This window comes from Puntigrus tetrazona, unplaced genomic scaffold (assembly GCF_018831695.1).
Source record: "Puntigrus tetrazona isolate hp1 unplaced genomic scaffold, ASM1883169v1 S000000513, whole genome shotgun sequence".
Taxonomy (NCBI): domain Eukaryota; kingdom Metazoa; phylum Chordata; class Actinopteri; order Cypriniformes; family Cyprinidae; genus Puntigrus; species Puntigrus tetrazona.
Window position 1 is genome coordinate 520,001 of NW_025048150.1, and position 21,956 is coordinate 541,956.

The 21,956-nt window shown below is 43.1% G+C and overlaps 3 protein-coding genes across 3 annotated transcripts; 2 read left to right on the plus strand and 1 right to left on the minus strand.

Moving 5' to 3' along the window:
- The first annotated feature begins 3,878 nt into the window (after positions 1 to 3,878).
- Positions 3,879 to 10,125, plus strand: prelid3b (PRELI domain containing 3). The gene is made up of 6 exons (XM_043232148.1): positions 3,879 to 4,036; positions 5,721 to 5,889; positions 7,403 to 7,492; positions 7,733 to 7,803; positions 7,889 to 7,991; positions 8,961 to 10,125. Exons 1-6 carry the CDS (start codon positions 4,005 to 4,007, stop codon positions 9,075 to 9,077), a joined length of 582 nt encoding a protein of 193 aa, XP_043088083.1. The 5' UTR covers positions 3,879 to 4,004; the 3' UTR covers positions 9,078 to 10,125.
- An 874-nt stretch (positions 10,126 to 10,999) lies between these two features.
- Positions 11,000 to 15,633, plus strand: aurka (aurora kinase A). The gene is made up of 9 exons (XM_043232147.1): positions 11,000 to 11,213; positions 11,534 to 11,602; positions 12,002 to 12,266; positions 12,339 to 12,372; positions 13,078 to 13,269; positions 13,981 to 14,119; positions 14,191 to 14,339; positions 14,505 to 14,679; positions 15,258 to 15,633. Exons 2-9 carry the CDS (start codon positions 11,537 to 11,539, stop codon positions 15,420 to 15,422), a joined length of 1,185 nt encoding a protein of 394 aa, XP_043088082.1. The 5' UTR covers positions 11,000 to 11,213; positions 11,534 to 11,536; the 3' UTR covers positions 15,423 to 15,633.
- A 1,752-nt stretch (positions 15,634 to 17,385) lies between these two features.
- On the minus strand, positions 17,386 to 21,750 carry slc32a1 (solute carrier family 32 member 1). The gene is made up of 2 exons (XM_043232062.1): positions 20,844 to 21,750; positions 17,386 to 19,912 (listed from the first exon to the last, which is right to left on the minus strand). Exons 1-2 carry the CDS (start codon positions 21,249 to 21,251, stop codon positions 18,725 to 18,727), a joined length of 1,596 nt encoding a protein of 531 aa, XP_043087997.1. The 5' UTR covers positions 21,252 to 21,750; the 3' UTR covers positions 17,386 to 18,724.
- Between the last annotated feature and the right edge of the window lie 206 nt (positions 21,751 to 21,956).

A 21,956-nucleotide genomic window follows, 5' to 3' on the forward strand; every position in this document is an offset into this window, starting at 1 on the left:
GGATGATCATCTGAGAGTGTGTGTGTGTGTGTGTGTGTGTGTGTGTGTGTGTGTGTGTGTGTGTGTGTGTGTGTGTGTGTGTGTGTGTGTGTGTGTGTGTGTGTGTGTGTGTGTGTGTGTGTGTGTGTGTGTGTGTGTGTGTGTGTGTGTGTGTGTGTGTGTGTGTGTGTGTGTGTGTGTGTGTGTGTGTGTGTGTGTGTGTGTGTGTGAGTGTGTGTGTGTGTGTGTGTGTGTGTGTGTGTGTGTGTGTGTGTGTGTGTGTGTGTGTGTGTGTGTGTGTGTGTGTGTGTGTGTGTGTGTGTGAGTGTGTGAGTGTGTGTGTGTGTGTGTGTGTGTCTCTGTCCTTTCATCCTCCTCACATGTGGAGACGCTGGAGTCATTCGTCTGAACGCCTCTGAATGCTGAGAGATCGATACTCGACTTTTACCTCGTCAGCGTCAGCCAGCTTTCATCCTGATGCTCAAACCCACACACACACACACACACACACACACACACACACACACACAGACACACACACACACACACACACACACACACACACACACACACACACACACACACACACACACACACACACACACACACACACACACACACACACACTCACACACTCACACACACTCACACACACACACACACACACACACACAGACACACACACACACACTCACACACTCACACACACACACACACACACACACACACACACACACTCACACACTCACACACACTCACACACACACATAACATAACATTCATTTCTGTGTCACACAGAGAATTCTGTCTTGTGTTGTTACTAAAAGTGTTTTATAACATTAAAAACGTCAAAGGCAGACAGATCCTGTGTGTTTGTGCTGTGTTCATCTTTCAGAAAGTGTGTGAGGTGAAAAGATTCTGTGAGAAAGCAGCGCCACCTTCTGGACAAACCATCACTTCTCAAAGACTGAAGCTGAGATATTAGAGATTTAAACATCTACAGATGGGATATTTTTCTTCACCCTTAAATATGTAATCACTTCAACCTAAATATATAAATCATTACTTAAATATTATTACTATTTTAAAATAATTAACAATAAAATGTGACATCCATCCACCGTTTGTCTTGATTTACTAATACTCTGTTTCCAGTAGTTTTTAATATTACCATTAATTCACTGATAACATCAATTCAAGCTGACTAAGTCTTACATTCTTAACAAAAATATCGTTATTATAATTGCATTTAACATATGTTTCAGATCATCTTTTTTGTTGCAAACATTTGTCGATGTATCTCTCAAAGAAAACCAGCTCCTGAATAAAGACAGGGACCAGAACAGCGGAGGACGCCTGATTCTTCCTCCTGAAAGAAATCAAGAACTATCATCCCATTAAAACAGAACCTGCTTTTCTGAGGACGTCCAGTTAGTCGTATTGAATCTAGAACGTTATTAGAGACCCTTGTTAAAGAGTTTCCACTTAAAGACATATCAGATCCAGATAATGTAGCAATGACTATAAAGTAATAAACTCTCTGAACGTCTGCTGGGGGTTTGGAGATTTTAGTGAACACAGTTGTTCTTAAATATTCTGAGTCTGAGCATCTTTAAACAACAGCAGCTGTGTTCAGAAGAGCTCTGTGTGTGTGTGTGTGTGTGTGTGTGTATGTGTGTGTGTGTGTGTGTGTGTGTGTGTGTGTGTGTAATGATGATGTGTGTGTGTGATGATGTGTGTGTGTGTGTGTGTAATGATGATGTGTGTGTGTGATGATGTGTGTGTGTGTGTGTGTGATGATGTGTGTGTGTGTGATGATGTGTGTGGTGTGTGTGTGTGTGTGTGTGATGTGTGTGTGATGTGTGTGTATGTGATGTGTGTGTGTGATGATGTATGTGTGTGTGTGTGTGTGATGATGTGTGTGTGTGTGTGTGTGTGTGTGTGTGTGTGTGTGTGTGTGTGTGTGTGTGTGTGTGTGTGTGTGTGTGTGTGATGTGTGTGTGTGTGTGTGTGTGTGTGTGTGTGTGTGTGTGTGTGTGTGTGTGTGTGTGTGTGTGTGTGTGTGTGTGTGTGTGTGTGTGTGTGTGTGTGTGTGTGTGTGTGTGTGTGTGTGTGTGTGTGTGTGTGTGTGTGTGTGTGTGTGTGTGTGTAATGATGGTGTGTGTGTGTGTGTGTGTGTGTGTGTGTGTGTGTGTGTGTGTGTGTGTGTGTGTGTGTGTGTGTAATGATGATGTGTGTGTGTGTGTGTGTGTGTGTGTGTGTGTGTGTGTGTGTGTGTGTGTGTGTGTGTGTGTGTGTGTGTAATGATGGTGTGTGTGTGTGTGTGTGTGTGTGTGTGTGTGTGTGTGTGTGTGTGTGTGTGTGTGTGTGTGTGTGTGTAATGATGATGTGTGTGTGATGATGTGTGTGTGTGTGTGTGTGTGATGATGTGTGTGTGTGTGATGATGTGTGTGTGTGTGTGTGTGATGATGATGTGTGTGTGTGTGTGTGTGTGTGTGTGTGTGTGTGTGTGTGTGTGTGTGTGTGTGTGTGTGTGTGTGTGTGTAATGATGATGTGTGTGTGATGATGTGTGTGTGTGTGTGTGATGATGATGTGTGTGTGTGTAATGATGATGTGTGTGTGTGTGTATGTGTGTGTGTGTGTGTGTGTGTGTGTGTGTGTGTGTGTGTGTGTGTGTGTGTGTGTGTGTGTGTGTGTGTGTGTGTAATGATGATGTGTGTGATGATGTGTGTGTGTGTGTGTGATGATGATGTGTGTGTGTGATGATGTGTGTGTGTGTGTCTATGTGTGTGTGTGATGATGATGATGTGTGTGTGTATGTGTGTGTGTGTGTGTATGTGTGTGTGTGTGTGTGTGTGTGTAATGATGATGATGTGTGTGTGATGATGATGTGTGTGTGTGTGTGTGATGATGATGATGTGTGTGTGATGATGTGTGTGTGTGATGATGTGTGTGTGTGTGTGTGATGATGATGTGTGTGTGTGATGATGTGTATGTGTGTGTGTGTGATGATGATGTGTGTGATGATGTGTGTGTGTGTGTGTGATGATGTGTGTGTGTGTGTGTGATGATGTGTGTGTGTGTGTGTGATGATGTGTGTGTGTGTGTGTGTGTGATGATGTGTATCGCTTCATTTCAAAGGGTGTTTGGCTCAGAAACCGAGGTGTGTACGTCTTTATGAGTCTAATAAATGATTATGAAACATGATGAAGTCAGAGTCAGAGCATGAGGACAGATCACCAAACCCTGAACTCAAGACGTCTGGCGTGTGCTCGTCGTGTGCCGTCTGAACATCACATGCTGCTGCTTTATTCAGCATCCACTCACAGGAAACACGGACTAGAAGCTCTGGGTGAAACTCTACACCCTTGTCTTGTGTTCTGATTATTTCTGCCAATTAACATCATGCACTGAAACACACTATAATAAGCGTTTCTGTACATTTTGTGGATTTCCCTCCACTTTAGATCCTGTTCAAACTGACCAGTCTACAAACATGCTCATTATCTTCAATCATCATTCAATCTTTTTGTTTAGATATTTAGATTTGTTTGCTCCCTCAAAATCCAGATTTTCGAATAGCTGTATCCCAACCAAATATTGTAACAATGAAAAGCTTATTTATTAAATTAAAACTAAACCTGACTGAGCCTTATGGCCGGTTTTGTGCTCCAGGGTCAAATATATGACCTTCTCGCGTCACGTGACTAACGAACCAGGAAGTCTTCGGGAGTTAACCTTGATCATCTCGACACCTGTACGGTATGTGCGCTGTAACGCCTGTCATCATGTCATGTTCCCGTACTGAGCTTTAATCGCCGTTCCACACACGCGTACATTCCCGGGGCGGGAGAGTTTTCCGTTCGGAACGCTCGTCTCTGATTGGGCGGGGCGCGTCCTGCGCTGCGGCGTGCGTCATCGATGGGCGGGGCCTGCGCGGCAGTGTTCTGGAACAAACGGCGGAAGCGGCGCGGTGTCACCCGGCAGCCCTCGCGCGCTAAACCTCTCCGAAACAACAAGAGCCATGAAGATCTGGACGTCGGAACACGTCTTCAAGTAAGCGAAGGGGTTATTTGTCGTTTGTTGCGATGGAGTGAGCGATCGGGAGCGGTTTGGCGGGTTTTAGCGCGTCTGAGGGAATGTGACGTTACACGAGGCGCGCGACCGCTTCCTGTCAGCTTATTAAAATATATATATCTGCATTATCTGTATGGGTCTAATGTTATAATCTCGAGCGCTAGTGACGTGAAAGTTGATTTAGTTGCTTTGGTTATGCTAATGTAGTTAGTCAGAATCTACAGTCAATGACTTTCATCGAAACGACCGATGATTAATGTTAATAACTAAAGATGATTAACTATAACTACATACTGCAGCCAGACACGCGGTGTTTGTTAAATGCAGTAAGTTAGATACACAACTGTAAAGAACTAACCAGTTAGTTACACAACCTAACCGCTGTGTCCTTGGCAGCTGAAAGACTAGTACAGACTGATAATGATGGGTTTAACTTCACAGACATGGATTCTGTTTTCAGTACGGGTTATATTTCATCGGTTTTAATCATAATTGTTCTTCTGAAGCGTCAGTACTAGTGTTTTGGGTTCACTAACGTCCCCGTGGGTTAGTTAGAGTTATGTCTGTGGTGGACATCGGCTGATGAAATGGCCGAGTTACAGATGTTCAGGTGAATTTGTGACCTTTGAACCCACGTGTGTGGATCCGGTCTTGTGCCGCTCATTGCGCAACTCTCCTTGACCTTTCCCCTACATGGACCTCCCGCCAAACGTCACGCGTCATGTGACCGGTCTCCCAGGCAACCATTCAGCCGAAGCCGCCAGACGCTTCCAGTTTATGCTGCTCCCAAACATTTTAACTAAAACCACATGTTAATTAATAACAAATAAACACCGTACATGTGCATATATAACGTGAAATATATGTTGTATTCATTAGAGAGTGGCTTGTAAATCTCTTGGTGTGTTATATTAATAGGGAATATTAGATTTGATCTTTTTGTTAGTGTGTTTTCTAGCACAGGTTTTGAGTTTATTTTTGGAGGGATTGATCTGATCTTAGGTTCAGTTTAAAAAGCACGATTTTGGCTCAGTTTTGAGATCAGATCAACGACTCCTGTCATCAGTCTGCTCCTAATTGGAAAAAACTAGTTGCTGAAAAGATCGAATCCATATATTTATAGCATAACGTGAAATGTGAACGGTTTTGTAGGCTGGAAATGTTCAAACTCAAACGGTACATGTGTGACAAGGTGAAGAAGAACAGTGATTCAGTAAAGGCTGTACCATATGAGAGCAAGTAACACTTTCAGGAAAAAGAAATGAGCGGAACACGTCAAGGAGGTTAAATGGAGTCTGAAATCTGTACACAATATTTGTCAAAAGCTCTATCTGTTTGGACAGCTTTGTGTTTTAAATGTTGAAAGCAGACTGAATGAGTAGTTTTGAATGTCTTTTTGACGTTCCTCCAAAGTCTTGGCAGCGCCTGTCTGTGAATGCAGCAGTGGTTGAATCCGATCTCTTTCTGTTTATGCCGTGAGAGAATGATCAGCTCGTCATATCCCGTGCCCATGCTGCAGACGTAACGCGGCTCATGGCTCCTCGGTGATTGTGTTACGGTTATGCACAGATGCATTATGTAACGGTCTCTAATTAAAGACCCTGAATGTTCAGCGTGTGCTGTGCTCCAGCGGTACTAAAGTTTCTGTTTGTGTCTGTCACAGCCATCCATGGGAAACCGTGACCAAAGCTGCCATGCAGAAGTACCCAAACCCCATGAACCCCAGCGTGTTCGGTGTGGACGTGTTGGACCGGAACGTGGACCAGCAGGGACGGCTGCACAGCAAACGCCTGCTCAGCACTGAATGGGGCCTGCCGTCCATCGTTAGATCGGTACTGACTCCTTTTCTTCGATCAATCATTTTTATTTATATAGCGCTTTTAACAACACAGGTTGCATCAAAGCACTGAATCACATCTAGATCACACGCTCATCTGCAGGAATGCACTCCATTATGAGAGAAAGTATAACCATTAATGCATTTATTGCTACATTTATACACAGTGCTTATTAGCATGCAAGTTCAGCACACATTAATGCCTTATTCTACATCAGCTCTTCTCAGGGCAAGTCCTCACGAACCCCCTGCTCTGCACATTTTGCATGTTTCTTATCGCTTCAAGGGTAAGTGCCCTGCGAAGTGGACATTAGGATATTCTGCCATGATTCCAGTTCGAAGAAAACCTATATATTCAATAAAAGTACATTAAAACGTGCGAGACGTGAATTTTAAACTGTGTTTATGTACAGAGTGTGAATGAATGTAGGCTTTAACGGGTTTCCCCTGCTCGGGGAGTAGGAAGCAATGAACACTGTGTAGGGACCATGTCGATCGGAATGGTTCGTGCACGGAGCTCACTTTTAACGAGCTGATTCTTTCCTTGACGAGCCAAACAAAGCAGTAAAAAAGCAAATTTTGGCTATTTAGTTTATGCAATGGTGAAAAAAATTGACTTATATGGAGTAAAAACATTTGAATGTTCATTTTGGTGCATCCCCACTAATCTGTTTTGCTTGCATGCTTCACGGAATTAAAGCAAGCAGCTGACTTTAATCTGGAAACAGTAAGAAGCTCTCAGTAGCTCGTTGTTCTCGTCACGTTTGGTGGAAACGATCAGGTTAAATCCCTCGTGACCTCTGAGGTCAGGGCTGCCGGTTTGAGATGCTTCTGCTATTCCTGACCTGATGCACATGTGTGCTGGTCTCTGACCCCGCTGGAGGGTTATATCGGTCTGGTTAGTCCTCAGAACATGTTGTCCCGGTGTCTCGTTTCTGAATGAAGTGTCCCGCTCTGACGCGAGTCTGAAGGTGACCTCTGACCTGACACATTTGTTCTGCTCAAGGACCGGCCGAGGCTATCACGAGGCCAGTACTTTCCAGTTTGATCCCTACAGTTTGCTTTAACTTACCAGTGACGAGGAATGATGAAAGTCGGGTTCACGAGGTCTTGAATTCTCTGTGTTCACGTGCAGCTTTATTTATCGGTGTTACTAAATGCACAAAAGGCTGTTTCTTTACCCTCAACACACTGAATCGATTGCTTGCTATAATTAGTCTTTGAAAGTGAATCACCCTCAGATTACAAACGAATGAATGCACTCACTGCTCCGCTTCGTTCGTTCTCGCTGGAAACCGTCACCATAGAGGCGTCTTTCTGAGAAATGAATGAGCTCTGAACGTGTTCCCGTGACGGGAGTAATGTTGTGTGAACAGGTCAGGGTTGAGTTCAGGATTATTACTCCGACTGAAACAGAACGTGGCCTTAAATCACCATGTGTTGGTGTGTGTTTATTTTGGTTATTAATGCGTGATTCATTCATTAAACTGATGTCTTGTCTTTCACAGATAATTGGCAACACGCGGACATGTACGTACATCCAGGAGCACTCCGTCGTCGATCCCAGAGAGAAAACCTTTGAGCTTCAGTCCACTAATGTGAGTGATATGATGAACGCGTGCGGTCTCTGACGGGGCGTTTCTGTTTCTCACGCACCTCTGTTCTGTATCCTCGGGCTTTTAAGCGAGAACATTGAGTTTGTGTGAATAAATGTTGTTTGGAATGAGCCGAGGCCTGTCTGTGCATAAAAGACTGGAGGGTGTTGGTTTCTGTTGTGGTTGTAAACAGCATATTTTGAAGATGCGTCACGTACCCATCATGCTCTGTTCTTACCCTAGATCACCTTCACTAACATGGTGTCTGTGGACGAGAGGCTGGTTTACCGACCGCACCCAGAAGACCCAGAAAAGTAAGATTCTGGTTCTGATCGGAGCGCGTGGTCAGCTGTGAGGCTTCTCTGTGCGTGTGATGTAATGTTGCTGATGTTCCCGCAGGACTATGCTCACTCAGGAGGCCATCATCTCCGTGAAGGGCGTCAGTCTCAGCAGCTATCTGGAGGGACTCATGGCCTCCACCATCTCCGCCAATGCAGGAAAGGTCAGTTCAAAAAGGAAAGGTTCACCAGTCGTTGTTTTCATGTGAAACTGGAATATCACATAAAACATTAACAAATAAAGCACCGTTTTCAATAAAAGAGCAACAACATAGCCACAGACTCTAAATATCATTAAAAAAAGTTGGAGAATATAGATTACTTAGACTTTGCTCAGACCAAAAAAACTAAAAAAGAGGAAGTCACATTTTGGATGTTCATGGAGGAATTTGGTAATTATATGCAATTTTTTGCATACTGAATAAAAAGTTTTTGTGTATTTTGGGATGCATGTTACTAGAAAACTTCCATCCAGCATTGTTTTTTATTTTTTAAGTGAATGGGATCATAGTTATTGAATATAAAACCTTACAAGGTGAAAAGACACATTTGTGAATCATAGAATTTCACACAAAGAGGTGAAATGTCTCAAATAGGCCATAAAACAGAAAACCTGAGCACGCCAGGGAAGGTTCACACACGTTTTTACACGGAATGTGCATTTTCTTCACTGTATTTAAGCTTCAGAAATGTCTTTTTGTTAAATATATACTTTGTATAAATTATATTTATTCAGAGATTGCCGTGAAAATGGCTTTGATGCTGGAATGAGGTTAATTATTAAATATATAATTTTAAACATTCAATATAAAGCCATTTTTAAAATTCTAAAAATTGCAGAATTTGTTCACATAATATTTTTTTAAAAATTGCAAATGAATGTTTATATATTTTATAATACTCAGGTCAAATAAACAGGACTGCTAACGCTCAGCTATTAGCATTCACATCACTGTCAAAATAAAAGTCCCAAAGGGCAAAACGAAACTCCAACACATTGGCAAAAAAAAAAAAAACGCTTTAATTTCGTGACTCGATTACGCCGCCTCCTTTCAAAATCCTTTGATAAATCGGTCAAAATGAATGAACCAGACGAAGCAGACCCGTGTTGATTGTCTGAATGTGCTCCGCAGGGCCGCGAGGCGATGGAGTGGGTGATCAGACGCCTGAACACCGAGATCGAGGAGCTGGCCATCACAGCCAGAGGAACGCTGAGGACGCCCATGGCTGCGGCCGTCGCCGAGAAATGACCGCACACCTTCCTCTCCGTCTCGTCTTTCTCCAATGGGGGGGAGTTGATTCTCGGCGTCCTGCGCATTCAAGCGTCTACATTAGAGGCTGACGGGGACGTCCGGCGGCGGAGAGAGGCGCTCGGCTTTTAAAGAATCAGTATAACAGGCTCTCTGACGCTCCGATGCCAAACCATTCAGCTCTGTTACAGTCAGAGAGTGCAGCTGCTCACCAGCACTTACACACTTGAAAACTGTTAAGAATATTATAACTTATTTTTATTACTACTACTATTCTAGTAACACTTAAATCCAAGCATCAAGGAAGGGAACAAACTCATCCGGACTAGATCTGGAGGACCATGGCGGACGATCGCTGGATTCTTCTGAAGAGATGATGGTGTCTGAGAGATCACCATCGAGAATGTTCTATATCTTCTTCCCTCAGTAGGGAGCTTACGTGCGCTTGCTGTGACTGTAAGTGGAGTGTTGGATCCAGACGGGAAACATCAGAAGAGGGTCAAATACATTCTATTTATTTATTTATGTTTTGTAGGTTTGTGTTATTTCATGCATCCATGAATCACAGCTTCGTTACGTTCGTCGTCAGCGAGGGGAGACGGTGAAAGAATATCAGATTCATTTACTGAACGTGACGATGAAGACGCTTCTGTTCTGTTTGTGGATGTGTTTTTGTTTCGGCACAGAAACCTGTCCAGCATTTACAGATGCTCGTGTTTTTCCTTCTTCTCCGTTGAAGTGGCATTGAAGATCTTTTGTATGTTTGGTTTACTTCGGTTTAAATATTACGGCGAACGAAAATAAAACAACTGCATTTAATGATTTATTTATACTGAATGTAAGTGTTTGTTACTGGCGTGTTTAGTATTAAATCAAGGCGAGCGACTCGGTGCGGAGGTTGAACTGATTTAGGAATGAATTTAATGTCTGTAGTGTTTTAGAGTTGTTCGGTACTGACGTAACGAGACGGATCTCTTCACCATTTGTTCTCAGAACACAGCCAAAGCTGTTTACAAATGCTGAAATAAACTAACATTCATACTAAAAATGCCTCGTGTTGCTTTGTTCATAATGGTGCCTGAATATGATCATTGTTTCTTGTTTTAAACATGAAAATGAATTATGAGATATTACTCGTGAAGGGGGCTTTTATTATGCTTTGGTTCAGGTTCAGGTCAAACTAATTTGCTCATTTTTGCTTATTTAAGAAGACTTTAAAAATGTCCAAATTGAGGGGAAAAAAAGATTTATGGGTGTAGAATGGATTTAATAAATTAAATCATATCCTTAAAAAATGTGGATTCCTTCTGCAGAGACAAAACATCCTTCTGAATTATAGCTGATCTATTTTTTTTTCTAATAAAAACTAAAAAAGCCATTTAAGCTTCTTATTGTTTCATTTATTTATTAGTCGCTTATTAGCATGCATATTACTAGGATATTAACCCTTTACTGGTGCTAATTAAGCACATATTAATGCCTTATTCTACATCCTTCATCCTAAACTTAAGAATTAAGAATACATTTAATGAAAAGTCCTGGTTAATAGTGCGTTACGTTTTACTTTAACATTTTTAAATGAAATTTAAAAACACCTTTTTGAATAAAAACTACATTTGAATCTGTAAATATAAATATTAAATTTGAAATGCAATTAGTAAAGTTGGATATAGCGTAACATTTACTTTTGGCTCTCACTCCTAAATTTTGTTTTTGTTCTCCGTTTAGAGACTTTTATTGCGTGTGGTGATCTTTCGCGCCACCTACCGGTCACTTCCGCTCTACAGCGACGCGTTTTCCCGGCTTCGCTTGCGGAGCTCTTGCGTCACACGACGAATTCGCCAACAACCAATAGGATTCCGGTTTACTGCTCAAGCGGACCAATCCAAAATCAGATAGTAGTTAAAGGTATTTAAAAGTGGGATATTTGAAATTAAACAGAATCTCCGCTGCTGAGGAGAACGGCGTCGTCTTCGCTGGGATTAAAGTATTGCTTTTAATGGGTTTTATCGCTTTTAAAAAGCACACGCCGTCGGTTTAGCGAATGGTAGCGGGTTATTAACACGACGAGGGGGAAATCATCGCGTTTCTGTCGGGTTTGAGGAGGATTTTTTCGTGTGGAATCGGCTGAAGGAGGTAACGTTAGTTTAGCGCTGCTTTATCACGACGACGTGGAAAATCTGACTTCTTGTTGGCCGACCCGTGTCTCTAAAGTTTTTATTCGAGAAATGTAGTTGTTTGGAGTAGATTTACGTTATCAACGTGTTCTGAACGGAACGTTAGTTTTGTAAGTCATGTGAACGGGTGCCGTCGTGTCTCAGGCCTCAGCCTGCCCAGGCCTTCTTTATCGTTTATTTACTGGGTTATATCTTTACTGTACTTCAGGTGCTTTCTCTCGTTGTTTTGTTGTGACGCCTTGCTTGTGTTTGATCAAATGATGTCGTTGTTTATCACAGAACATGGAAACCGCTGCGAGAATCAAATCCAGCAAAGACCTGAAGATTAATCGACCTGAACATGAGAAAGTATGTGAGAGAAACTAGATTATGATCATCTGTATGCTTTGAAACCCACCAAGAATCATGTGAATATTTAAATGCTTTAAGGACGTTCATTTAAAAGGATTTATTTGCAAAAATCATGTTTAGCATGGTTTTAATGTCTGTTTGTTGTTTGTGCTTTTTTCTCAAATAACCCAGTTGCAGTTTGAGATTTAATTGGAACGCACAATAAATTAAAAATTGTTCAACTGAATTGAGTTTTTGCAAAAACACTTATAATTAACACATGTTGATAATGACACATTGCTGAATAAAACTGTGGAATTACAACCATTTTTAATGCAATTAAACCTAGTGTTATTTATATTACAGTATTGTGTTGACTGCACTTTCATGAGTGTTTTTTTTTGTCGTGTTCTGCAGGTTTCTGCCGGCGGACCCAAGAGAGTCCCGGTGACCCAGACCGCTCCGAAGCCTGCGTCCGCGCGTGTTCTCGGCACGGCCCCGGGGCCCCAGCGCGTCCAGCGCCCCACGGGTCAGCAGAAACCGGTCGGGGTCTCGGTTCCTGTGAAAGCGGCGTGTCCGGGAGATCAGAACATCAATCCAGCAACGCAGACCAAACCCCAGCCGAAGTCACTTCCTGTAGCTGAGTCTACAAAACCCAGCGGCAAACAGGACCGACCTCAGCGTAAGCCGGACTTCTGCAGACACGTCTGATCTTACGTTGTGAACGTTCTAAAAAATTGTTGTTGCTTTCCAGAATTTCCTTCCACTGGATCGTCCAATACTGCCAAGTAAGTCATTTATTCAATGATTACATTAAGATTCATTAGATCTTTTTATAAGATGCTGTCTAGTGAACTAGTGAAAATTTAGTTGTTGTCTTTCTCTCTCTCCCTGACGTGGTAAAGATTACTGTTGACAGTATTTCTAATCTATGGAGTAAAAATTGAACTCTCTAACAATCAATTATTGTCATTACACATGTACAAATACAAGGTAACGAAATGCAGTTTAGGTCTAACCAGGAGTGCAATAAGCAGCAAGTGCAGGATATGGGTACAAATATAAATTCCAAGTGCACATACAGGAAATATGTACAGGAGATAAATATGTATAAATTAAATTACAGATGAATGTGTTAATGAAGGGGAAATTTACAGATAGCATGTATAAACAATTTACAGATGGTTATATACAAACAGGATATACAGGATATGTGTAGACACATTTACAGGGGTATGTACAATGGATATGTACATTTACATAGATGTACAGTGGAGTGCAATGAATCTTAAACAGTGCATTTTTATTTTTTAATGGGGGGTGGGTGGGGCAGAAATCAGTAGTGAGACAGCTCTGGTAAAAAAAAGCAATCATTTAATAGGATAAGGCTTTTTTTTTTTTGTTTATTATATTATATTTGTTTTGTGTTTCGACTGTGAGGTTGTGTGTCTTCTGTCCCAGTGTTAAACGCCGCAGTGCTCTCTGTTCTCTAGGAAAGCGTGGAGTTTAGAGAATTTCGACATCGGCCGAGCTCTGGGCAAAGGAAAGTTCGGCAGTGTGTATCTGGCCAGAGAACGGCAGACCAAGTTCATCCTGGCGCTGAAAGTCCTGTTCAAGAAGCAGCTGGAGAAAGCTGGAGTGGAGCATCAGCTGAGGAGGGAGGTGGAGATACAGTCACATCTCAGGTAGACTTCAGCTCTGAGGAGAGTTGGGTCTCGAGGACCGGTTCAGTTGGACACATGCTAATTATTTTATTACATTTTTTTTAATATCCTAAGCTATAATAATAATTGTTATTATTATTATTATTATTATTATAAATTATCAACAAAACAATGATTTATGATAATCAATCAAAATAATTAACAATAAATGATTGATGATAATGAAAATTAGTTTTATCAACAATAAATGGATGATAATTTACAACAAGAAATGATTAATAATAGAAATAATAATTATATTATTAATTGTAATTATGTAAACTGTTAATAAAACCCTTTTTATAACACTCTCGTATCCGTGCATTCAGTCTTAACATGACTGGAGCCTAATAAACCTGTTTCTGTTATGTAATCAACAAATTGATTCATTCATAACAGAATAATAAAGTGCTAATTAAGTCATTTGTGTGACTAATAATACTTAACTATTATTTATAAAAAGGGAAACTATGCAGTCTTATTTTACATTTGAATATTTAAAATTCTGTACCTGAACTGTGTTTGTGGTGTTCAACTGCAGCAATGTTTTTCAAATAATAGAATAAATATTTCTGTTTCTTATACTTTATTAAACTCAAAACTGGGAGTTGAGAATCAGAGGTGCTGATTTGAATGATTCCCAACCCAGCGCTGGAACATGAAATCATCAACTTCCTGTCTGTCTCGTTTCAGACATCCCAATATCCTGCGTCTTTATGGTTACTTCCACGACACGGCGCGTGTTTATCTCATCCTGGAGTTCGCTCCTAAAGGAGAGCTGTACGGAGAGCTCCAGCGCTGCGGGACCTTCGATGACCAGCGGAGCGCCACGGTCAGGCTTCACAGCTCACGCTTACTGTATGAAGAACGAATGTCTCGTAACCGTTTATTATGTGCTCGCAGTATATAATGGAGCTGGCAGACGCTCTGAACTACTGTCACTCCAAGAACGTGATTCACAGAGACATTAAACCTGAGAATCTGCTCCTGGGCTCCAGTGGAGAACTCAAGATCGCTGACTTCGGGTGGTCCGTCCACACGCCCTCCTCCAGGTGTGTGTGTGTGTGTGTGTGTGTGTGTGTGTGAGAGAGAGTGTGTGTGTGAGAGAGAGTGTCACACGTATAGGTCTTGTATTAAAAGGCATCAGCCGCAGGCAGTATCTATTATGTGTGTGTGTGTGTGTGTGTGTGTGTGTGATGTCTCTTGTCGTCTGTCAGGAGGTCGACGCTGTGTGGAACGCTGGACTATCTTCCTCCAGAGATGATCGAGGGTAAGACACACGATGAGAAGGTGGATCTGTGGAGTCTCGGGGTGCTCTGCTATGAGTTTCTGGTTGGTCGTCCACCTTTCGAAACCAAAAGCCACGAGGAGACGTACCGCAAGATTTCTAGAGTAAGTGAAGTCTTCTGAACGGGAGGAACGCTACGAGAAGTTAAAGAGTCTCAAGAAAAGTGACATACTGCTTATTTCCCTTGAAGACCTTGAAATGATGGGTGCTACATGAAGACAAAATAACTTTTACATTTCAATAAATTTGTGTAGAATTGTTGCTTTTTTGTGTTATGCGTTAGTGTTGTGGCAGCACTTCATAGTAAAGTTTAACTCATGATCTTAGAGATGTTATTAATCTATATAATTGAGGAAAAAATAATTTCTTACTATGTAGTTGCCAATTTAAACTAGGTTTACAAGCTGTGAAATTGATTTGATCTGGAACCTTACTGTAAACTACTTCTATATGGTAACATTGGTAGATTTTAACATGATTTATACTTTTGCACACATACTAAGTTTAAAGTTTTACCAGTGTAGTTTTATTTCACTTATTTTGTGCTTTATCACTGAACTCGAGTTATTAGAAACTCGTTTTCAACTTTCGTAAATGTAGATCTGCTTTGGTGCTGTTGATCAGCTGACACGTCTCTTTAGACGGCGTTCATAATACTTTTCTATTCTATCTTAATCCTCAGGTGGAGTTCTCGTACCCGTCTCACGTCAGCGAGGGCAGCAGGGATCTTATTAACCGCTTGCTGAAACACAACCCCATGCATCGGCTCCCTATCCAGGGCGTCATGGTGCACCCGTGGGTGCTGGAGAACTCCTCTAAGAAACCAACCACGCAGACCAACAACTAGGACCCAAACCTTTCTTCAGACTCTACTCGCCTGACCTGATGAAGGCCCGTCAGTAATTCACCGTTACTGATCTCTTCTGCAACCACAGACTTGGCGTCGATTTGTTCGTTGTTTTTACATGTGCTGTATTTACTGTTGTAAATATGTAATTAAGCCACATTGTAAAGTTTTAACAATTACTTGAAACAATAAATGTTCTTTTATTACTTAAGGAGCGCAATAGAATGTAATGTATTTTAATTGTGTGTGTGTGTGTGGGAATAAATTCCTTTTTAAGATAAAACTGTTTAATTATTTTATATATTATAATGCTTGGATTTGCAGGATCCGAAGGCGGTTTACTCTGCTATCAGTAGCTTCTGTTCTGGGGTCTATATCATTAAACGGGTTTACCAAATAAGCCAGGTTTTAGTTAGTCTGACTTACTGCCAGCTGAATTAATTCAAAATAAGACTAAGGTTTGTATTATGAAACGGGTCCCAGGTTATGTTCTGTCCACTTCAAGGCCCGCTCTGTCTGAAATACAAGGTTTTATTAACTGTTTTGAAACAGAACTAGTTAAACAAATTGGCTTTTTTGTAGTTATTTCGGGGAAATCTCTTTGGCGCGTTTGCAAATTCAAATTTCGCGCCACTCGAAGTGACGGTTGACGCTCGTAAATCTGAAAACGTAGGCCTCAGTGAAGAACTTTAAGTTTGCTTTATTTTTAGTGGTTACCTTTTTATACTTTGATCCATCTTTGTTCAGAAGAAACCGCCTTCTGGACCTCATCTGCTAAACTCTCGCATTATTTAAACACCGGTTTGCAGCGGACCTCAGGGTGAGTAAATACACGTGTCGTTTGCGAACCGTTGTTAAAGAAACATTCTGCTAATCTGGCGATTTTAGAGACCGTTTGTTCACGCGTTATCGCTGCAGCTTTCGTGCAAAAAGCGATATTGTGAAGTAGTGATCGTGATGTCGAGTTAGCAGCGTCCCTGTGCTTCAAAAAGCGTTTGTCTCTGCAAACATTTTCAGTGTGTTTGAAAAAGGTTTGTGTGTGTGTGTGTGTGTGTGTGTGTGTGTGTGTGTGTAATGATGCGCTTTTCTAATCCCGTAAAAGGTTGAATGTTTGTTCACTCTCGTGTTTCTTTAGCAGTATCTCATAAAGCCGCTAGATGGCGCAACGCCGTTTCTCAGGCGGCACGGTTTATGAGAAAATGGCTCCTCCCGGTCGAACTCGGTTTCCCACAATCCAACACGACCGACATTTGCCACAGTTCTCCACTCGCGTTTATTACGTAGCTGGTTAATAGAGAAAGGGAGCTTCTACTTGGGCAGTGGTGTCGTGCAAAATTATTTTGTGCCAACCAAACAACCCATACTGCATATTTAGTAAATTATATTTTACTATAAAATCCTATAGAATTGATCTGTAAAGCCGTTTTGATGTTTTTTTTTCTTTTCGCCGTTCAAGCGCGTGCATGCACAGCCACATACAAACGCGCATTTTTGTATATATATATATATTTTTACTATTTATTTTTATTTTTTTCTCATTTGCCTCAGTAAGAGAGAAGCAGTTCGTCCAGATGTCTGACTGTGAGATGTTTACCTGCGGAATCAGAGCCGAGAGCAAAAATCTGTCGCGCGTTTCCCGCATGACTTCACTTCATTCTGTTGCGCCTTTCTGAAACACGACCGACGAGTTGCATTCATCGTTTGCATTGCAATTTATTTCAACGAACAGTCCATTTGAAGACCGAAATAATTCATTCTAATCCAAATGACAATATGTGAGGCATTTATTTGCCGGGGGTCTTTGTTTTCCCCCCCTTTTTTTTCAATCGCAATTCCACGAAACATTTATTTTTTCGCAAATGATGAGAATATAATGATCTGTGTATGAAGTGAACCCGTGTTTTGTGGAGGTGGATGTCTTCACGTGTGTGTTTGGAATAAATCTCCGAGAGGGGGACTCAGCTGATTTATTGTTTTGTAGATTTATTCTGTTTTGAAGGGAAAAGATGCACGTGTTTCATTTTTTTTTTCCATATCACACAAAACCAAAAAAACAGTTGTACAGTATAATTTCACGCGTTTCTTTATTCTTCAATATATTCATTTTCACGATATATGATAACGATTTTGTGATATACATTCCATCTTTTAAACCACGATAACACAACACATACGGTTTTATAACATTTCCACAGCACCCATTGGATTGCACAAAATGAAAAAAATGTCTTATGCAAGTCCCTTTGATTTCGACTTGATTTCGATCCAACGACGCTATAATAAATCTCACCGAGGGGGAACATGAACTTTATCAATTGTTATAAATTACGACACATCTGATATCCGATAAACGAAATTTAGCGATCTGATTTGCTGGGGAGTTTGAACGTCTTCCAGAATTTCTAATGGAATTTCCGGGTGGTTTTCGTTTTCCTCTTCGTCACCTTCATCTTCAGCGACCCTTTCTTGTTCGTTTTTCGATGTCTTGTAAAAATACGAGTCTCTTTGAGCCATCGAAACGCAGCGCGATCCTCGATTTCCTCTGAATATCTCTAATACTGCATGGACATCATACGATCAAAATGCATAGTTGAAGTATTTCTATTCACCGTCCAGTATGCTGCCTTTATTACTGTTTTCTATCTCGTCCTCTCCGATTTGGTTCAGTAAATGCAAAACGATAATAATTAAGACTTCGGCTATAGGCTACGTGTCCTCGGATCGAATTAAGGAAAATCTATCAATTTATAATTGAAACGCACTCTACTGTGTTTATTGCCACGGCGTAAGTCGATTAATTCGGTTGTGTGTTTTTTTGTTGTTATTCTCAGTCGTGTGTATTGCAGATTTTCGCCCTCGAAGCATTGCTTTGCTCAGCTGAATGTCTCGCACTCAAATGAAATGATTCCCGTGGAGTCGGGCCAAATCAAAGCTGAAATAAATTCCCACTTTCTCGCTTCACAACAAAAATATAGGTCGGTCTGCTCTTGTGTAACGCGCTGCTGTCCAAGGCATTTCTCGAGTGGATGCGTAAAGAATCGCTGATTTATCTCTTGTGTGTTGAGGTCAGATCTGAATGAACCCGCACTCTTAAAAATAAAGCTTCTTTATCGGCATCATCCGTGGAACCTTTCATTGAAAAACGCCTTTATTTTTAAGAGCGCCTTTATTTTTATTTATTTATTTATTTATTCTACTTTTTTTTTGTTTTTTTATTCTGGGGGAAACTTATCGGTTTGGTTATCAATATGTGGGATGTGTAACACTTATCACCAAACTACCACCGCTCGTGGTTTTCCAGACTAATCGGGCAGGTTGTATTTGTACGCCTCGATGAGGCCTTCGACGGAATGGATGAAGCCAGAAATACTGCATATACCCCCGATCACGAAGATGGCCACGTCAAAGAAGACCTGATGCCACAAGAGCTTTCTCCACAGCAACTTGAGATGAAATAAGCTGGGGAGGAGAAAGCACAGGCCGGCGCCCGTCAGGCTTCCCGTCAGGCCCATGAGGAGCGCAAAGTGCGGCACGTAAATAGCCATGAGCATAGTGAACACAACTAGTGCACAGCGGAGCGAGAGACCCCACGATTTGAGACGCCCGTCGCCCCCGTAGCAATCCGGGAAGAAAGCGCGGCTCCCTTCTTGGAAGAAAGTCTTTTCCAGCACGTCCACGGCGGCGAAGGACGGCAGCGGGTACGAAAGCAGCGCCTTGGCCACCAGGAAGATGTTGACGACGGCTCTGATGCTGGAGGGCAGGTTGTCGGTGATCACCTCCTTGGTTTCGTCGGCCCACGTCAAATACGCCACCAAGGCAAACAGGCCCTTGAGGATGCAGGCGGCGATGTGGGTCCAGTTCATCATGCAGTGGAACTCGCTGGGCTTCTGCATGTTCCCCTCCAGCGAAGGCAGGAAGATCTGCGAGGTGTAGCTGAAGACGATGATGCCGATGGAGATGGGGAACTTCTTGACGTCGATGTAGAACTTGACTTTGTCCCAGGCCCAGTCCCGCGCCCTGGACAGACAGTAGGCGATCACGAGGACGTTGATGACGAAGTGCGCGAGGGTGCAGAGCAAGCTGAACTTGGACACGGCCTTGAGGTTCTTGAGGAAGGCGCAAGGCAGCAGAGCGGCGGTGGCGATGATGGCCCAAGACCTCTGGGACACGGGGAGGTTGGGGAAGCTGTTGTACATCAGGTTACCGCTCACCACCACGTATAAAATGCAGGTCATCACCAGCTCGATGATTTGGGCTACGTTGACCACGTGTCCCCCGAGCGCGGGGAAGCGCGGCGCGCAGCACGCATTGGCAATATCCACATACGAGTCTCTCACTCGTACCAGCTGGCCGTCTTCGTTTTCTTCGTAGAGGCAAGCGATGAGGATCTTCCCCGTGTAGCAGCACACGACTGCGGCGAAGATGATGAGGAACAGTCCGAGATATCCTCCGTGGAGAATGGCGTAGGGTAACCCGAGAACGAACATGCCCTGGGGAGATAAGCAGAGCGTGGCTTTATACATGCTAGCTTTATTTCATGCTCACACCAGGCAATGCCCCCCCATGCGTTCTATTCTGTTCCATTGCACCGCATTTCTATGCACGGTGCAGAAATAAAATGCCACAGAAGAGCCATTTTTGGTTCCACCAAGACCTGTCTTTCGAGAAGCAGAAATGGCAAAAAAGCTTCTCCTGTGGCATGGCCAAGCACCTTTTATTTGCATTTTGGTGTTTGAAGTTCTGCGCCATCATCAGCTTCTGCGTTTACTGCAGGTGTTGTGATGGAGACTTAGGAATGCAGCTGAATTGAGTCCCGGACATTCCATTTGCTGTGAGCAAAGTCACGCTCACCTCATTGTGTCGTCATCAGCGGGATGAATCGAAATGGCAGGGAGTCACGTCACGGACGTCACTTCTGATATTAAGAGCTTGCGCACGATTAATTCTCAGCGTTTGAATATGCATTTTTTGGCATCGTTCGATGCGTGTTTTTAAGTGCTTTTTAAAGACGTCCTTTTGTGGAACGCGCGCATTTTGGAACGGCTGTTTTTAGGCGTAACATGTAAAAGGCACATTATGCTCTCCAGTTTTACGCACGTCGAAAAAAAGGCGAAATCGCTCGCCCAAAGCCCACAAAATGCCAGCTCGCAAAAGCACAATGAACGGGCTGCTTAGATGCTGTTTTTATAAAGCGTCTCGTGATCGGAGCTCCCTTAATACCAGTCGGATCCCCCGCGACACGACATCAGCACAAGAAAAATCTACGCCATTAATGAAACGTCGTGCCTCACAGAGGACTAACATTTCGACACACGTACATTGCAAACCGTCTTCGCGTAACATTTGCACATCGCCCAACACTAAAAACTTTAAAGCGCTATTTTTCGATACGCATCGCCGTGGCGCGCAATGCCTCCTCACCTGGATCGCGTTGGTCACGTTCCATCCTGCCTCCCAAGCAGTGATTCTGGGCTTGTCCGAGCTACCGAATTCGGAGCACAATTCTCCGTCTTTGGACGCCGAGGGCGGCGGACCCGTTCCATCCCTCTGGTAATGGCTGTCCCCTTCGACGGTCCCCTCGCCCCCCGTTTCCCCGCCGCCCTCTCCGCCGCCCATCTCCTCGTTTTTAAGGATGTCCATTTGAAGCCCCTGCCTGTGGTCATAGTCCAGATCATCGCAGGCGGCAAAGCCCAGAGCCTCTTCGTCGGTGGCGGCCTGGAAGCCCAGTCTGGCGAACATCCCGCTCACCTTCGCCTGCGACTTATTGGTGACCGTGGTGGCCGCGTTGGACAGCTTGTTAGAGATCTTGCTTCTAATTAACGTGGCCATGATCGCTCTCCTAAACGAGACTGGCGTGAAAATTACTCTTCAGATGTGTTTTTCTGGCTGTGTCGAATTTAGAGTGCGACCGGAGTTCTTTGTCTGCGCATCAACGGAGCGAGAAGATCGTGGCGACGCGTGCTCGTTATCTCCAGTTCTGCCCGGTGTTTTCGCTAATTCCGTGGCTCATGTCACTTTTAGACGTAGTCGACGCCTGGCACCTGCATCGTGTTCGCTGACCGGACTCTGATGCGCGCTACCCGGGCGAGAGTGCGTTTAATGTCCGGTGCGTAAAGGAGAACGCTCTCGGTTTTGCGCGTTCTCTGTATCCGTGGCACAGCGTCGACTCCTGCGTTTCGGTGGCCGTCGCTGATGCCAATGCGGTACACGGGAGCTCGGGGGTGTTGAGAGAGAGGCACGTGTCACCGTCAGCCTGCCAATGCTAAGAGTCTCGCGCGTCTCCGGTTCCCAGTGCGCGCGCTACTCCGCACCGACAAAAAACGGGGTAAAGATTTGCTGCATTTCTAGGGGAGGTGCTTGCAGGACCCCATCCTCCTCTCCGCTCTCATTATGCCCAATATGCTTGGTCACAACACCCAATGGCATCCGGGGTCTCATAGTGTTGCATAACTTTACGTATATATAAAGCGTCTCCACGCGTCGTACTAGGTCTTACATGGACACCAAAAGTGTTCTAAGAAGTATTCTTCTTGT

Bases quoted from the DNA above. Each gene is read 5' to 3' on its own strand.
- prelid3b (XM_043232148.1), top strand. From the start codon at position 4,005: ATGAAGATCTGGACGTCGGAACACGTCTTCAA. The intron at 4,037-5,720 runs GTAAGCGAAGGG...TGTCTGTCACAG, and splicing joins ACGTCGGAACACGTCTTCAA to CCATCCATGGGAAACCGTGA. The intron at 5,890-7,402 runs GTACTGACTCCT...TGTCTTTCACAG, and splicing joins TGCCGTCCATCGTTAGATCG to ATAATTGGCAACACGCGGAC.
- aurka (XM_043232147.1), top strand. From the start codon at position 11,537: ATGGAAACCGCTGCGAGAATCAAATCCAGCAAAGACCTGAAGATTAAT. The intron at 13,270-13,980 runs GTAGACTTCAGC...GTCTCGTTTCAG, and splicing joins GAGATACAGTCACATCTCAG to ACATCCCAATATCCTGCGTC. The intron at 14,680-15,257 runs GTAAGTGAAGTC...CTTAATCCTCAG, and splicing joins CGTACCGCAAGATTTCTAGA to GTGGAGTTCTCGTACCCGTC.
- slc32a1 (XM_043232062.1), bottom strand. From the start codon at position 21,251: ATGGCCACGTTAATTAGAAGCAAGATCTCTAACAAGCTGTCCAACGCG. The intron at 19,913-20,843 runs GTGAGGAGGCAT...TTATCTCCCCAG, and splicing joins ACGTGACCAACGCGATCCAG to GGCATGTTCGTTCTCGGGTT.